The sequence below is a fragment of the Antennarius striatus genome, chromosome 2 (genome assembly GCF_040054535.1).
Source record: "Antennarius striatus isolate MH-2024 chromosome 2, ASM4005453v1, whole genome shotgun sequence".
Classification (NCBI taxonomy): domain Eukaryota; kingdom Metazoa; phylum Chordata; class Actinopteri; order Lophiiformes; family Antennariidae; genus Antennarius; species Antennarius striatus.
Window position 1 is genome coordinate 15,836,333 of NC_090777.1, and position 17,215 is coordinate 15,853,547.

Sequence of the window (17,215 nt, forward strand, 5' to 3'; positions counted from 1 at the left end):
ATCATTTTAGGTTTAGGAGCCGGACGCGTACCTCTGTGTTGTCCGTGGAGCTGCTGGTGCTCCGCAGCAGGCCAGCTGCGGGACGTTCATCATATCAACAACGAGTTGCGTCCCCGCACAGTCCGCTGAACACGCATCTGGACTCAAGCTGTCTAACGGGCTGGAGACGCGTCTGTAGACGAACGGGTTCAGGAGAAAAACAATCACAAACATGGTTCAACTGTACCATCAGAAAATGTGAAAAATACTTCTATTAATCGAATAAGACTCTTTGACGTATAATGTGGGTTACATGTATTTATAATTTCTCTGAAATAATAGAAATATATGTGAAGGCCCTGATGCATAATTTGAAATATATTGTAGTTCCTTCAATTCAAATTAATTTACTCGTAAACTATTGATTTAAGAGCATAAATGTGAAGCTGCATGCTACCGTTCACACATTTTAAAAATAATCGTGACAGTTTAAATTCAGAGAAGCGACTCCCACACAGGAAATTTTTTAAAAATCCGACGTAATAATTTGAAAAAAATGTCAATCTTTAATCTGAAAACCTGAGAGGCTCATTTAAATATCGCTTAAATTGTTTTTATATATCGTAACAATTCACTGAGGCAAATGCGATGTCAGAAATTAACTCGCTTTCATTCCTGTAAAATGAATAAACGGGATTGTCGGATTGTTATTGATCAGCGCGCAAATCGGCCTTCGATCAGCGACAGGCCTCCGCCTGTCCACGTCCGGATCTCTGCGTCTTGGTGGGCTGTGTGTGTGTGTGTGTGTGTGTGTGTGTGTGTGTGTGTGTGTGTGTTTGCGTGCGTACACGCGCACGGATCTTTCTTGACAGTTTTGTGCGCGCTCTTTTACACTCATTATACTGTATGAAGACACGTGCCCCCCCCCCTCTCCGTTTTTCCCCACCGCAGCCACCCCCCTCTTTCTCTTTCTACGCCCCCCCCCCCCCCCACTCTGCGTAACGCACTCACATTCCACGGCTCGCTCTCGTCTCCCATCAGGACCACCAATTGATAAAAACGTTCGGAAGAAAATCCTGAATTGACATCTTGACGACCAATGAAGTGTTTCTTCGTTGCCGTGGACGTCTGTTTTAGGGACAGTAATATGGATGAGAAAACCATGAAAAGCGGCTGTGGATTTTCTCGGTAAAACGTCTTTCAATCGCTGACTTCCTGACGACGTCGAACCTTCAACAGGGATGACTTTACAGTGTTAGTCAAAGAGCTTTCTCGCTTTTCCACGGTAAGAATTCTTTCTGCTAGAACGACATATTTTTTGGATAAAGATGGCTCACCTCATCCGACACAAGCTGACCAACAAGCTGACCAACGCGGCCCACACGGTGTCCAACAAATCCCAGGCCAAGGTCAGCGGGGTGTTCGCCCGGCTGGGCTTCCAGGCCGCCACGGACGAGGAGGGTTTGGGCTTTGCAGAGTGCGACGACTTGGATTATGACTACAGGCAAGGGATGCAAATGGATGTCCTCCAGGGAGAGGAGGACGGGAGGCACATGAACGGAGAGGGGGAAATGGACGGGGACAGCCACTACCAGAGGGACGGCACCGGTCGGAGGCCCTCCACCCTCAAGACAGGAGGGTCCCTGGAGGAGGACAAGCCCAAAATCACGACGTGGGAAGCTGGCTGGAACGTCACCAATGCTATTCAGGTATTGTGGGATTACATCCATCCTGAATGTGCTGTTTTAGATTAAGATTAGGCCTGCAAAATGTCACCTTGAAGATTTTCACATTTATAGGTGAAAACAAAGATGAGAGTCAGACTAAAAACGCTGCATTAAATAATGGCGCTAAGATGATGTGGAGTTTTTGATTGTATTAAAGATTGTATAAATAAATTGTCAGAATATGAGTGATTTCATGGTAACCGACTGTTCCTATATGTATTTATTCAAATCTCTTTATCAGTGGGGCTGCAGGCAGGGCCTGCTGGATTTTGATTGTCCTGCACCTCAGTTCTTATCGGCGTTTAAATCAAATTAAAATAAAAATCCAACCAATTACAATTCTTTTGTGTGTGTAACGCCTTAATTCAAGTGTTAATTCAACCTACAGCATATACAAGTGAAATATCTTTTTTTTTTTTCACGAGCGAAGCAAATTAGAAATTAATTCCTGCTTGTATGAGTGATGTTGAAATGAGTCAGCTAAGAAAAATATAAGAAAGAAAAATGCAAAACGTATTATAATTTTATTTCTTGAGTCTTATTCCGGACATGAGCTGCGTGAGACATTGGTTGCATGCCTGTGCTGCTCGGCCTGTCATTGCGATGTGGGCCTCGTCCATTACCACTCAACTGCGCTTCTCTGTCCGCAGGGCATGTTCGTCCTCGGCTTGCCGTACGCCATTCTCCATGGCGGATACCTCGGTCTCTTCCTCATTATCTTCGCGGCTGTGGTTTGCTGTTACACCGGCAAAATCCTCATTGCGTGTCTGTACGAGGACAACGAGGATGGCATCAAAGTGCGCGTCAGGGACTCCTATGTTGACATCGCCAACGCCTGCTGCGCACCCCGCTTCCCATCTCTGGGCGGCCACGTGGTGAACGTGGCTCAGATCATTGAATTAGTCATGACGTGCATCCTTTACGTCGTGGTCAGCGGGAACCTGATGTACAACAGTTTCCCGGGCTTCCCCGTCTCCCAGAAAGCCTGGTCTGTGGTGGCCACGATCGCACTCCTGCCCTGCGCATTCCTGAAGAACCTCAAGGCCGTGTCCAAGTTCAGCTTGCTCTGCACCCTGGCACACTTCGTCATCAATGTTCTGGTGATTGCCTATTGCCTCTCTAGGGCGCGTGAGTGGGCGTGGGAGAAGGTCAAGTTTTATATTGATGTCAAGAAATTCCCAATCTCAATTGGCATCATCGTTTTCAGCTACACGTCCCAGATCTTCCTCCCCTCCCTGGAGGGTAACATGCAGAGGCCCAGTGAGTTCCACTGCATGATGGAGTGGTCTCACATTGCAGCCTGCGTCCTCAAGGGGCTCTTCGCCTTGGTGGCCTACTTGACATGGGCAGATGCTACCAAAGAGGTCATCACAGATAACCTGCCGTATACCATCAGGGCTGTGGTGAACATCTTCCTCGTCGCCAAAGCATTGCTTTCTTACCCACTGCCGTTCTTTGCTGCAGTTGAGGTTTTGGAGAAATCATTGTTTCAGGATGGCGGGAGAGCACTCTTCCCTAACTGCTACGGCCCTGGAGGACAATTGAAATCGTGGGGTCTGGCTCTTCGAATTGGACTTGTAGTTTTCACCCTGCTTATGGCTGTCTTTGTCCCACATTTTGCACTACTTATGGGTTTAACTGGGAGCCTCACCGGTGCTGGTCTGTGTTTCCTCTTGCCAAGCCTCTTCCACCTTAAACTCCAGTGGAGGAATCTCCAATGGCACCACGTCTTCTTCGACGTTGCCATTTTTGTTATTGGAGGCATATGCGCCATATCTGGCTTCATCCATTCAATTGAAGGGCTCATAGAGGCGTTCAAGTACAATATCCAAGACTGAGATCGTCAGAGATGACCTTTGCTGAAGGACGATGTCCTAAAATGTCACCGGTTGTCACAACACAGACCTTATTGATGCATCGTGTAAACCTTTTGACATCTAAGCTCATGAGGAGGATTATTTGTGTGAAATGTACATCTTTTTATTTTGCCTTCGTGATAATGTGCAATAATTAACTCTACAATCATAGTGTCAAGTAGTTTACTCATTCAAGAACACTTTTCATGAACTGGACAGAAAAGGCAACCTCCGAATGGAAGGAGGTGAAAAAATATGTGGGTGTTGAGCCTGTCCAGATATCAGTCTTCATACAAAGTTGTTGAAGATCCAGTGAAATTGTCTGCCATGGGTATAACTGTGAGTGTATACGTGTTCATATCTGGGGAATGAAATATGTGAAAATGATGCAGTGATTATGTTTGTAGATATATCGGTAATCCCACTTCCGAAAAAAATAAACCAAGACACCCATCGTTCTTTGAATAAATAATCCATGACTTACTTCTGTGTAGGCCAAATGGTGAAAGAGTTTTTTTTGTTTTGTTTTTGTGTTTTATTTTCAGTCCTATGCTACCAGTAGTTCTCGTTGGTTCATTTGTTTTCTTGGTATTTCACGTGTCATTCTGGATGAAGTGAATTCAAAGTGCAAGCAAGTTGTTCGTAATCTTGTTTATGAAAAATGTCTGTCTGATAATATTCTCTTCCTATTAAACGTGTTAATCGTTATTTAAAGGAACTAATCTTGGTGTGTGAGACAAAGAGTATTTGTTGAATTAAGAGACAAATAAATCAAATATTTTGTGGCTGGTGATTGTAACGTTTCTTTGAAATGTAGGCAGGGATGACTGAGAAGTCAATGATGATGCATTGTCTTTCCTTTCTGCTCCTGCAGTCCTTCTTTCTTGAAATAACAGAAACTTTCCAAACTTTTCTCTTAGCATGGGGTTTAATATTGTGTCTCAGCTGATCTACAGTCAATCTGAAATTTTCAGTATTTACTTTAATGTTGCAGAGGCCTGAAGAACAGGTTACAGGAGTTGAAACCTGATAAGATATGTAAATATGAGAGAAGCAACAGAACAGATACTGTACCACTGTAAAGCTGAGTCTGGCTGACAGATCACAGAACATATTAAAGCTGCTGTTAACTGAAGTTGCAAAAGAATTAACAAACAGGAGACTTCACTTTCTTACCTTATTTTTTAAAAATAACTATTAGATATCTATTCAAATTCAAGTGTATGAACGTTTACTTTAATGGTTTAGCAACCATAGTTCCCGTTTACTCTGCTAAAAACAGTAGTAGGTCTCATGATATTAGATATCAGTTTCACTTCTCAATGTACACAGGCTGTGTTCTGTGAAGACAGATGTGTTCAAAAGCTGACTTTCACGGCACATACACTCAGTTCTGCAGTGCTTCAGGTAAGCCAATGATATCATTGATCATGTTTTTTGTGACTAAAGTGTTTGATTCCTGAACTTGATATTTCAGCACACAGCAGGCTGCCGGGGAGAAAAATGCTTCCATCTTTGATAACCCTGCTCATTTTCCTCTTTTGTACCTGTGGAGAAAATCCTGCTGTACGATTCATTCTGACTGATAAAGGACTTCAGTACGGTGAGGTCATGTGTGATGGTGTAATTTATACACTTTTATCCTTTTTAAAGTAGAAATAATGACTTAATGATTTCAAGTGATAAAACTTTATATGTGCTGTTCAGGAAAGCATGTAGGAGCAGGTTGGGTTCAAGATAAGTTGGGGCTAATCACCCTCCCTGACATCAGTGGTGAAATTCCCATCAGCATCTTTGGCACCTTGGACTACACACTAACAGGGTAATGTGTCAGGATAGCACTGCATGCTAACAGGGTAATGTGTCAGGATAGCACTGCATGCTAACAGGGTAATGAGTCAGGATAGCACTGCATGCTAACAGGGTAATGAGTCAGGATAGCACTAAATCCTAAAGGGGTAATGTGTCAGGATAGCACTGCATGCTAACAGGGTAATGTGTCAGGATAGCACTACATGCTAATAGGGTAATGAGTCAGGATAGCACTACACGCTAACAGGGTAATGTGTCAGAGTAGCACTACATGCTAACATGGTAATGTGTTAGGGTAGCACTACATGCTAACAGGGTAAGTGTCAGGATAGCACCACACGCTAACAGGGTAATGTTTTAGGATAGCACTACATGCTAACAGGGTAATGTGTCAGAGTAGCACTACATGCTAACAGGGTAATGTGTCAGAGTAGCACTACATGCTAACATGGTAATGTGTTAGGGTAGCACTACATGCTAATATGGTAATGTGTTAGGGTAACACTACATGCTAACAGGGTAATGTGTCAGGATAGCACTACATGCTAACAAAGTAATGTGTCAGAGTAGCACTACATGCTAACATGGTAATGTGTCAGAGTAGCACTACACGCTAACAGGGTAACGTGTCAGGGTGCCATCCTGACACATTAACAGGGTAATGTGTCAGGATAGCACTACATGCTAACAGGGTAGTGTGTCAGAGTAGCACTACATGCTAACAGGGTAAGGTATCAGGGTAACACTACACGCTAACAGGGTCATGTTTCAGGCTAGCACTACATGCTAACAGGGTAATGTGTCAGGATAGCACCACTACATGCTAACAGGGTAATTTGTCAGGTAGCGCTACATGCTAACATAGTAATGCTTCAGGGTAATGACTGCTGCTGACCATACTTTTGATTTAGTTCGTTCAGAGTTCTTCCCAGAACTCAGATCTTCACTCTTACTTTGGTCTTCTCTCTCCTGGCGTCCTCCAGCACCACCATAACAAAGTGTGACTTTCCAGAGCCGTCTGTTGAGTTTGATCAGAACGTCACAGGATTTAAGACATCCATCTCCGGCCTCAGCGTTGCAATGACCGGCTCATGGATGTCACAATATTTATTAATGTGAGTCTTCACTTATTTCTACACAAGTACAAACTCAAAGTCAGTCAACTTTATTGTCAAATGTACCATATATGACATACAGCACAGATGAAATTACAATCCTCTCAGACCCACTGGCAGTAAAAAAACACACACAAAAGAACCTCTTTAGTGGGAGAGAGAGGAGCCTATACCAAATAGGTTTGTCACAGTGAAACCCAACAAAACCCAACAAAACCCTCCAGAGCAAGTATAAGCAACAGTGGAAGGATAAAACTCCCTCATTGAGGAAGAAACTCTGGGCAGGACCCAGACTGCCCGCCTTGACCGGTTGGGTGGGAAAGGAAATATACTGGGGATAGAGACACGGCAAGGAAAAGAGAGAGACACAGAGAGGGAGAGAGTGGCATATAGATCAGAATTTCCAGTCCAAATTGTGCTGTAGTTGCTGAAGTGGAGTCGGAATTCCAAAGCCTTTGGATTTCCTGACTTTGATAATTGTTCCCCACCTGTCAACAAGAAGCACAAAGACAGTATCTTGCGTGGAAAAAGCCTCCCACTCTCCAACAATACTCATTTCTGGTTTGATCTTCCAACAGTTAGCTTCCATAACAGGGACTGCAGAAAAGTTATCAGAGTAGAAATGGGGTTAATGATTTTTAGCTTTACTCTGAATGAAAGAAAGACGATTAATTAACCAACATGAAGCAATTACTGCTTCATGTTGACCACTTAATTTAAACTTAATCCAGAACCCAAAGCAAAAACTTACTTACTTACTAAAATGCAACAAATCTGCCTCAGCAGTTTACATCTCAAAATAAAGTTAACGTTACGTTAAAACAAGTAGAAAGAGTGGAAAAACAAAATAAACAAGGAATATTTAGTGACGTACCGGGCAAGATGTTATCACAACATCAAAGAACTTATTTCTTCAAGGTTCCCAAGTTCACTACTGCTGCTGTGACGTTTGCTTGTCTGACGTCATTTATGTATTAAAGGAAGAGTCTCCATTACTATTTTGTCTATAATTCATTCTCTCTTATATGTGAAACGTCATTGTTTTTTGGCACATCAATACATTTAAAATGGAATTGTTATCCCAAATTAAACAGAGTCAGTTTAAACTAGTAGTTTAATGATTGCAAATCAATGAGCGATGAGAGATTTATTATTTCCAACAAGAACGTTCTGTGATCAACATCCAGTGCATCTTAATTGTTCTTTAGTGCAGGCATCCCTTACTGCAGAAGGTTCTCTGAATATGTCCACCAACCTGGCCTGACTTTGTCTGTTCCCTGCGTGTCTAGAGAGAGCACAGGATCATTCAACATTGCTGTGTTTGGTGTGGGTGTGACCTCTGTGTTGAAGTTGGGGAAAGATGCTGATGGACATTTGTCCATCACCTGTGTCATCTGTGACGCTAATGTTGGAGATGTGGACTTACAGGTCAACGGAGGAATCAGGTAAATTAGAAACAAGGGGGGAAAGGATGAAGTCCCGACGGATATAAGCCCTGTATTTTCATTTGTCAGTGCTTGGATCTTCCAACATGCTGTGAACCATTACAAAGAGCAAATCAGGAGTGAAATAGAGGGTAGAGTGAGTGTTTCTCTCTATTTTTGATACACATACACGTGGAGGCTCGATCTATTCTATATGAATTTCAGATTAAGAACTGTTTTCACCACAGATCTGCTCTGGAGTGAAGGAATTCATTATGAACATGGAGCACCACCTGGAGGCCATGAACGGTACTGAAGCACTCTTCTGAGAGGCCCTGAAATAAAATAAAATTGTACAATTGAAATCAGTTACAGAAGTCAAAAGTGTCTTCAGGTTTAGTCAAAAGTAAAACATCAGTCAAAATTCTAATAAAGAGATTAGTGAGTTGACCCATTATTTCTATTCTGGTTAGTTTCGTTTGATGTGGATCAATATGTTACTCTTGAGCTCCCTCTCACTGACTTACCTGATGTCAATACTTCAAGTCTGAATTTGGGTTTTAAGGTAAGCAAAACATGTAAAAGTACTTTCTTGAATGGTTTCATTTTCCCTGACAACTGGACACCTCATCTCTTTCATTTCTTTGAACAAAAATGTCACTTCTTTGAAAAAAAAAAACACAAGAAGAATTTAGCACATTCCTAAACAGTCCTTTTAATTAATTTTAATCCTTATCCAAATTCCAGTTAAAAAAATGCATTGTGAAATTTACCCATTCCAAATTCTGACAGTTACATACTTGATGTATGATTAACCCCCAAACCACCTTCATAGTCATCCATCACAGGGTTTATGGACAAAAAAACCCCAAATGTTCATGCAGTTGGACAAAATTCCTGAATTCAAATCAAATTATATGATAAGACAGATGAACACAAAATCTTGAACAGCTTTTGATCGATTATTTTCTCACCTTTATTTATAGGGAGAGTTCTACAGCACCAGAACTCACAAAGACCCCCCCTTTGAGGCCCAGCCATTCGCTGTTCCTCAGCAGCCGGACTACATGCTGTCAGTCAGCCTGTCTGAATACACTTTGAACTCTGCTTCATATGGATACTACTCATCTGGGTTGTTTCAAGTCCTCGTCAATGATAGCATGGCAAGTAAAAGCTCTCCTGTTTATTTTTGTGAGCTGTAATTTTTTACTGCCCTAAATCACATCTGTGGTTAATCATTGTTGTTTCCCTCTCAGATACCTCCATACATCCCTGTGCGCTTAAATACTAGCTATATGGGGCATTTGGTTCCTCAGGTAGGTTTACCTGTAATCTATGCATTATAAGGATGTATGTGATTTAAAAAGGATCATGTTTTTTTGGAGATATAATCTCGGCGATTCATGGAAATTAGGATTAAGTCAAAAATTCTGTTTTTCTGTCTCATTTACATTTAGCAGGTTAACCCAAAAACTACTGGATAGGTTTTCATGAATTGTTGTGGGAGGGTCGGACACATGGCAGACAAGTTCAAATTAAACTTTGAAATCAATCTAGATTAAAGTATGGATTCATGATTTTTTTTTTTTAAACCTACATTAGACCATTACAAGAAATGAAACCATTTGTGCCCATTAAGATTGAACTGATGGATAAATTACTACAGATGGATGGAACCAGCTTCTGAACTCAAATGGTTACAGGCATGATTGCATGAAATGTACACCAGAGGCTGCAGTCAGAGATGGAAACAGGTGACTGAATTTTAGGAAGTGTCATCTGAACAGCTGAAAATAGCTAAACAGGAAATGCAGAAGCTGCTTTTCTTATGACAAAAGGAATGATCCAAGTCACTGGTGTCTGTTTTTCAAGGTGAAAGAATCTAAATGCAGGTGATTAGAAATAAATGCAACATTTTAGCTGGCACTCTCCTCTTCGGTTGAGGTTTGACGGAGCCTATCCTGTTTTCCTCCTTGCTCTGTTCAAGAAAACAGCTCTTTGTTATAGAAATATCCTAGAATTGCACATCCTCCATCTACTTCCTTTCTCTCTGCAGCTCCCCAAGATGTTTCCAGGTCTGATGATGAATCTGCAGGTTTATGCCAGAGAGTTTCCTCTGTTTTTATTTCATCCTGCTGCAGTTAGTCTGGGTGTCTTGGGTGCCATCAAGGCTTTTGCCATCCAACCAAATGGTACCAAGATCCCACTGTTCACACTCAATGTTGTGAGTACTTTTAGTTTTTGGCTGGTGAATATACTGTATAAACCCATCATGAATACCTAATAGTGTAAGCCAGCAGTGCATCAAACAAGCTCTAGTGGATACTTAGGTACAATCACATCTTGTAGGTGATCCAGGAGTAGGACTTGCTCTTAAACGTTTCTACATTTGCTGAAAATTAATTAATCATAGAACTATTTTCAATATTGATTAATTATTAAAGTAAAAGTATGCAATATCAAATATAGAATTACATTTAGTGTTTATATGTAAAATTCTATCATAGACCAAAACATTAACTGATGAAATGTTAAATACAGATGAGTTTAAATAAATACAATCACTGGCTGCAGACGTAATTCAGGCCTCTTTCTTTCAGAACTCAGAATTCAGCAGTAAAGCGTGGATTACTGATGGGAAACTGAAGGGCTCTGTGGGAATGAGCAGGTCAGGATCATCTTGTTTTAAAGCACACATCTGACCCAAAGCCTATCAAGTCAAACTTAAATTAATTAAACTTTACTTTCAGTCTTACATTGACGCTGGCATCGAGTGAAGTGGGAAGCTTTAAGGTACATGAAAAATAACGTACTAAACTACATTTTTTTCCCATTAAATAAATATTCATTACATTGAAGCTGAGAAAAGCAAAGAGACAATCTTTAACATCCAATCCAATCCAATCCAAACTTTATTTGTTGAGCACTTTACCACAACCGCAGTCGACCAAAGTGCTGTAGCACGACAAATGACAAATGACATGACAAAATACATGTCCGCGTTATCTTAGAGATCAATAATGCTGTTTGTCAAACTCATTGGCAGGCATTGATTATTAAGGGACCTGAGACATGTCTGTGGAGCATGTTCACGTTCTGTCTGTGTTTGTAAGGGTTCCCTCTGGATTCCTGGATTCCTCCCACCACCAACAGCATAGTATGAGTTACTCTAAATGGGCGGAAGGTGTGGATATTTATCTTCTGTTGAACTGACAACTTGTCTAAACTTAAGTTAATTCAACTCAATTCAATTGGACTCCTTCTGGTCAGCAATGATTTTAATTGAATGGAAATGGAGCTTGCGTTCAAGTCGCTGCATAACTTCATCAACGCAAGTGTTATGCTGCTGGAAAGCTGTTCAAGCTACTAAAAAAGGTGGTTGAACCAGCAGCGATACTACTTTTAGCACTGCAAACATATAGTATAGGAAAGAGCCCCAAAAGATTTTATGCTAGTCACAGGTCACATTGCGCTTTTTGCAGACAGATGCTCTTGAAAGACTTGTGAGGATGGGATCAGTGGTCGCCATGATGGAACTGAACGGTAAGTCTGTTTGTGCTCAGCGCTGACTTCCTGACTGTCATGTCAGTCATTAACCAGTGTCCTGTTAAAATCAATAAATGTCCACCCTCAACACGTGAGGTTAAATATCACTTGCTTCCACACATTCATTTATATCCACTCCAGTCACTTGTATTTTTAAATAAAGATCATCAAAGGCTTATAAGGTTGACTATAAACATGTTCATTATATCCATCATAGTAAACTAGAACAGTCTAGAGGGGCATATTCTGCATTTCCTTCATAACATAATCGTAAAATATTGAGGAAATTTCACAATGATATAGATGGAAAATAATGTGTCTGCAGGACATTCTGCTTTTCTTTAACAGCAACTTTTCTATTTCAGAGAGGCTGGGTAACGGTGTGGATTTACCCCGAATGAAACAAGCAGAGCTGGTCAACACAGTCCTGGAGCTGTATGAGGTCAGTTTTATTACAAGGACACACATTTGAGCATAAATGTCATCCGTCTAATTACTGTCTTCATTCCTAACAGGGATTTATAGCCATTTCTACAGATGCTCAGATATTGCTGACATAAGACTTCAAATGACAAAGACACCAGACCTTATGTGGCACCACATGATGAAAGTGCCTGTGCTTTTTTCTCAGGGCCACAATAAACCTTTCTTTACAAATCAACAGTCTCTATATCTCACGCCTACATCTGCAGTATTATAAATGCTTCTTGGGTGAATATGTAGTAATGGCTCACGCAAAAACTTTTTTGAATATTGTGTGAAGTCTGGCTCATTACTACAAAACAGTAGCTAAGGAAAGGGGTTGTCAGTAACTTTGTTTTACAAATTTTAGATATCTACTCATAAAAAAATGGCTAAATTGGTATTTATATCACCATATGTAGGGTTGTTATGGGCCTAATGTTTCTTTTTCATAAGATTTCAATGGTGAAAATTAAAGCAATCACAGCACTCTGTATATCGCTGCATTCTTTACATTACCACCAGAGGGCACTGCACCTCCTCACACTCCATACTACAGTATACAGTATATAAATCGCAGGGTGGCAAAACTGGAGTCAGGATCAAACTACTGTACAACCTTTTTAACTGAAGCTAAACATATGGAGGTAAAAGTAACTACTGGAGGTGAAATCTACAAGACATTTGAAAAACCCACTTCAATTTCATGAAACAATTATAACTCTTTATTTCCAAATATTCAAGCGCACTTTTTAGCTTTTAAATGTTCACATTCTTGGAATACGAGACCATCAAAATATAAATATGCCTATTTACAGCCACTGTTCCTAAAATGTTCCCCATAGAAGAAAAAAATACAAACACAATTAACACATGAAAGGAGATTGGACAGAATGATCCTGTACCTAATTATGAGAAATTTTAGACGAATGGGGAGTAAGTACTGTTGGTACTCGACTACACAGACTGTGAACATGGAGCGAGACGTGAGGAGCATCAATTTAAAGTAGAGTGGCTGACCTTCATTTTCAGATGTACTGTAACACAAAAACTGTCATAATCATAACACAAACCCATTTGATGTAAACTTAGATTGTTAGAACTGTTCTTCCGAGAAACAAAGCTAAGTTGTGTTGCCTTCATCTTAATGTTGCATCAATGAAAGAAGCAAAAACGGAAACTGATGACGCTCAATAATGTAGAACCTGAAAATCTGTTAACGCTGGAACAAAGAACATGTATGAAAACACTACAGGTTAACTGCTTTGAAAAATCAAACAAGTAAGAAAACGTTTGTCAGTGTTCAGTAATACACACATGAATCACACCATCTATGAAGAACAGAGTGTTGACATGCTCAGTGATCCTGAACGCACCCTTTCGGGGTCCTACAACACCGATGAATGTTTAGCACTTTAAACAGATGACTGCAAACATGTTGATCATTGCTCATAATTTCATTTTGCAGCTTTGTACTTCCACTACATGTGAATCTCAGTGCATATTGAAAATAAGTTAAACATTCAAGTACGGGCAGTCATAAAGTAATACTGGACAGTATTATAAGTGAGAGAAAACATTAACAGGACATTTGTACCAGAACAGGACCAAACTGTGACCCAACAAAAGCAGACTTTCAGTGTCAGTATCTGACATAATAGGACAGCAGTGAATAAATGCAGCATTAACTTTCCTTTTAATGCCAAAAATTATTATTAGCTACTTTATATTGGGGTGATTTTGTTTTAATGTGGTTTATGTTTGGTCAGTTCTGTGGTACAAAGCTAGAAAAAGACGCAGGGACTACAGACAGTACTAGATTTGCTAAGGAATTTGGAAATAACTGAACATTTACGAGACGACAAGCATGGAATGAGGGGAAAACACTAAAGATTCTTCTTATGAGGTGACGTGTAGGCACAATGTGACTTTTTTGTTTTAAGAGGTTTAACGTCACAAGACAACATCTTGTGAGCTTCAAGTGCAGTCAAACCCAACCCTGTGGTTTCTTAAGCCTTCATCAGCTCAGCAGTGCCCTCCCACAGCAAGAACGAAGGTCGTCTGAGTAGACTTCTGAGGAGGCACCAACTGAGTTCATGTGGCGTCACAAACAAACATGAGGGACCAAAGGATGGAGCTGTGGTCATCAGGCTGTGCTGGCAGCCTACTGGTCTACTGGTTCATGACGGTGAGTGGGGCAGCTGGAGAAGGATTATTTGTCAGCCACTGCTGCTGCCATGGGAGTAAGAATGGTTCCCCGAGCTGTCGCCGCCAACTCCTCGATCTCAGTGTTCAATCGTCTGATGACCCACTCCATCGCTTCTCGACCCTTAGACGGACAGAAAGTGTTACAAAACGTGTGGAAAACATGTAGTCTAACTGAAGACATTTAGGGTTACTGGGAGACTTTAAAAGCTGCATCACCTTGCCAGCGTTGGCAGAGATGGTTCCTGCCATGAGACTTTCGAGGTAGCTGCTCAGACTGATGCCTTTCACACTGATCAGAGCCTCCTGTGTCAGTACGGTCCTGAACACACAACCACAAATAGAAGGTCAAGCAAGAGGCAACATCTGGTTTTGGATTAATTTTAGAATACTTTGATTAAAACCACAGACTGTTTAGCCAACAAACATGCAATAATAATAAATTATTAAAAAATAAGAGACATTTTATATTTTAGAGAAAAACGGTCATTTACTTGTCAGGATCCTGCGGGTGTGGCTTGTATGTCAGCTTCTCGTCAACAGATACCAGGTTAGTGAAGGAGATCTGGATGTGGAAAATACAAGGAAGATTTTTTTTGAAGATACTCTATATTGTCCATTTTCTTTTTTTATACTCTGTAAGCACCAAGGATGCCCACAATTTTCTATTCTGTGTAAGCAGACCAAAGAGGAGGTTTATGGATGTAGTGAAAGAGGACATGAAGGTAGTTGGTGTGAGAGAAGAGGATACAGAATACAGGGTTAGATGGAGGTAATTGATTCGCTGTGGAGACCCCTGAAGTGAAAAGCCGAAAGGTAAAGAAGGAGAAAAAAGTCTCAATGAAGAAATGACAACTAACTTCCTGTGATCAATCACATGACTTTGAGTAAATTCTTCAGCTTACTATTATAAGAGTAAATCTCACTTCCCATCTCAGTTAAACCAAACAGGTTCTCATCTGGAGTATACAAAGAATTGATCTGTGTTAGGGATACAGTACTTACATTTGTCGACTTTAGCTCAAATGTCTTCTCTTTGGGGTCCACAACTGAATGCTCCTGAACATAAGTGCACGTTCTCGTTGCCCCAATGATCTAAAAAAAAAAAAAAAAAGGTCAAACAATTTTTTTTGGCTTTTTTGAAAAAAATAAAAGCTTCTGACATGGGGTCTGTTTTGGCCTATTTGAGATTTGAGATCATCATGGACTGTGTAGACACTTCAGTCTGAGTTCTGTCTGACATGATACCAACCTACTCTAATGGCAAAACAACATCACCATCAATAAACTCAAGCATTCGATGTTCTTTCGGAGCCAGACACAGTGGACTACACTATTATATGCTTGCTGTCACAGACAAACCGTAGTGTGATGGACTTTGACTTTAACTATCAAAGCCTAAATAGATGAAAATTAGATTACATGTTCTTCTCATGAACCTTAGACAATCTATGATAGTTCTTCTTTACAATATTAATATCATCAATTTTTTTAACTACCACTCAATAACACAATTGGATAGTAATACTCGATTAACAATAATTATGTTAACTCGATATAATTTCATTTAACAGAATCAGATCACACTTGATGTAAATTCCTGTACACATGGAACCTGATGAATGTTCGTCTCGACTGCGGCTTTTTGTCACTGTCTACCATCATCTACTTTGCAGGCAAAGCCCTTCATCTCAACTGCATAAAATCAAAACAAAATGATAAAGTAGTATTGTTTTTAAGATTTATCTCACTTACAGACTTGGCGATGGCAGGAAGCCCCCACTCTGTGCTCAGTAATCTGGTGCTGTGTAACCGCCCCTGTGTGTCCACGTGTCTCTGCAGAACGTCCACTCCTAACACACTGGGGTTCATTGGGTTTGGGTATTTCTGCATGGCTGCCTTAGTCACTGTATCCCAAGGATGGCTGTTAAAAACATCAACATTTCAAACCCTTACTCCCAAGACGCTCAATAGTCTGACATTTTGGTGCATATTAAAAAAATCAAAGTTGGCTTAGACTTTTATTATAATTAATGTGATGACATTACTTCCCTTATCGGTTTCTACATAGTGTTGTGTAACAACCACCCACCAACATGTGACAACATGCTGAAACTCAAGTACTGTAATCACAAAGGCCACTGTAGAAATGGGCTAAATATGTTGGAAAAATAATCATGACTGGTTTCATAAGGATATTTTTTAAAAATCGTGAAAAAAATGATGTGACTTGAGCAATCTTGAAAGGTTACAATCCCTAATTTTTTTTGTTTGAATCTGATGATGTCAATATTGAACACTAGAATAGAATACAGTATAAAGTTTATATTCTTATTCTAGTGTTCAATATTGACATCATCAGTTTATAATAAACTAAACTTCAATCTTTGATCGGCATGCACAGAAAATAAAACATGGTTTAATATTTAATAACAGGATCTCTCGTCTAACGATAAGAACATTATGTAATAGGGAGCATAACGTAAAACTTGTTAGCGGAACTTACCTCTGTGAATAAGACCTTACTCATGGATATCACCCTTGTGGACAGCAACTACCGCCAACATGACAACAAAACTGTATAAGCCGGTAAGGCTAACAGTAAAACTGTATAAGCCAGTTTAACTAAGCTAACTTCAACTATTGCAACACGCTTAAAATATTTAAATATAAATATGCTCAAATTGATAAACAGAACTCACGTCTACTAAACGTTGTCCAGTATCGGTAATACACATTTGTGTTTAGGAGCCGTGGGCGACTATTATCTTACTTACGTACAAACTTAGCCGCTAACGAAGCTAGCAAGTGTGCCTCTTGCAGAAAACCATTAAACATTATTTAATGAAAGGAAACCAGTTGCTTGACAGTCATTTCTTCACAAAACAGTATCTTGGAATAAAAACACTCACTTGAAAGTGTGCTCTGACGCCCAGATCTTCATTTTATTTGGAAGTTCTGTCGGGGCTCAGAAGCCGGCGACTTACGACAGCCTGACCGATGCAGGAAGGACCGGAGGCTTGAAGGAGACACCTTAAATGGAAGCGCAGCCCCTGCTGGCTGAAACAAGCACTACAGTCTGACTTCCG

General features: G+C 40.4%; 3 protein-coding genes across 3 annotated transcripts; 2 read left to right on the forward strand and 1 right to left on the reverse strand.

The window, feature by feature from the left end:
- Positions 1 to 1,300: 1,300 nt before the first annotated feature.
- Positions 1,301 to 4,230, forward strand: LOC137613450 (vesicular inhibitory amino acid transporter-like). The gene is made up of 2 exons (XM_068342687.1): positions 1,301 to 1,688; positions 2,357 to 4,230. The coding sequence occupies exons 1-2, from the start codon at positions 1,308 to 1,310 to the stop codon at positions 3,542 to 3,544; spliced, it is 1,569 nt and encodes a 522-aa protein (XP_068198788.1). The 5' UTR covers positions 1,301 to 1,307; the 3' UTR covers positions 3,545 to 4,230.
- Positions 4,231 to 4,886: 656 nt separating this feature from the next.
- Positions 4,887 to 12,415, forward strand: bpifcl (BPI fold containing family C, like). The gene is made up of 16 exons (XM_068341503.1): positions 4,887 to 4,969; positions 5,040 to 5,165; positions 5,270 to 5,384; positions 6,358 to 6,489; positions 7,779 to 7,934; positions 8,004 to 8,070; positions 8,162 to 8,222; positions 8,387 to 8,478; positions 8,900 to 9,076; positions 9,170 to 9,229; positions 9,970 to 10,137; positions 10,514 to 10,581; positions 10,664 to 10,706; positions 11,396 to 11,456; positions 11,825 to 11,901; positions 11,975 to 12,415. The coding sequence occupies exons 1-16, from the start codon at positions 4,915 to 4,917 to the stop codon at positions 12,017 to 12,019; spliced, it is 1,503 nt and encodes a 500-aa protein (XP_068197604.1). The 5' UTR covers positions 4,887 to 4,914; the 3' UTR covers positions 12,020 to 12,415.
- Positions 12,416 to 12,553: 138 nt separating this feature from the next.
- On the reverse strand, positions 12,554 to 17,203 carry LOC137612799 (PRELI domain containing protein 3B-like). Its single transcript, XM_068341515.1, has 6 exons — positions 17,039 to 17,203; positions 15,882 to 16,050; positions 15,132 to 15,221; positions 14,621 to 14,691; positions 14,346 to 14,448; positions 12,554 to 14,250 (listed from the first exon to the last, which is right to left on the reverse strand). Exons 1-6 carry the CDS (start codon positions 17,068 to 17,070, stop codon positions 14,134 to 14,136), a joined length of 582 nt encoding a protein of 193 aa, XP_068197616.1. The 5' UTR covers positions 17,071 to 17,203; the 3' UTR covers positions 12,554 to 14,133.
- Positions 17,204 to 17,215: the final 12 nt, after the last annotated feature.

Coding starts and splice junctions, on each gene's coding strand:
- LOC137613450 (XM_068342687.1), top strand. CDS start 1,308: ATGGCTCACCTCATCCGACACAAGCTGACCAACAAGCTGACCAACGCG. Junction 1,689..2,356: donor ACGTCACCAATGCTATTCAG/GTATTGTGGGAT, acceptor CTCTGTCCGCAG/GGCATGTTCGTCCTCGGCTT.
- bpifcl (XM_068341503.1), top strand. CDS start 4,915: ATGTGTTCAAAAGCTGACTTTCACGGCACATACACTCAGTTCTGCAGT. Junction 4,970..5,039: donor TCAGTTCTGCAGTGCTTCAG/GTAAGCCAATGA, acceptor TTGATATTTCAG/CACACAGCAGGCTGCCGGGG. Junction 7,935..8,003: donor CAGGTCAACGGAGGAATCAG/GTAAATTAGAAA, acceptor TTCATTTGTCAG/TGCTTGGATCTTCCAACATG.
- LOC137612799 (XM_068341515.1), bottom strand. CDS start 17,070: ATGAAGATCTGGGCGTCAGAGCACACTTTCAA. Junction 15,222..15,881: donor TTCCTGCCATCGCCAAGTCT/GTAAGTGAGATA, acceptor TTTTTTTTTTAG/ATCATTGGGGCAACGAGAAC. Junction 14,251..14,345: donor TCTCTGCCAACGCTGGCAAG/GTGATGCAGCTT, acceptor TGTCCGTCTAAG/GGTCGAGAAGCGATGGAGTG.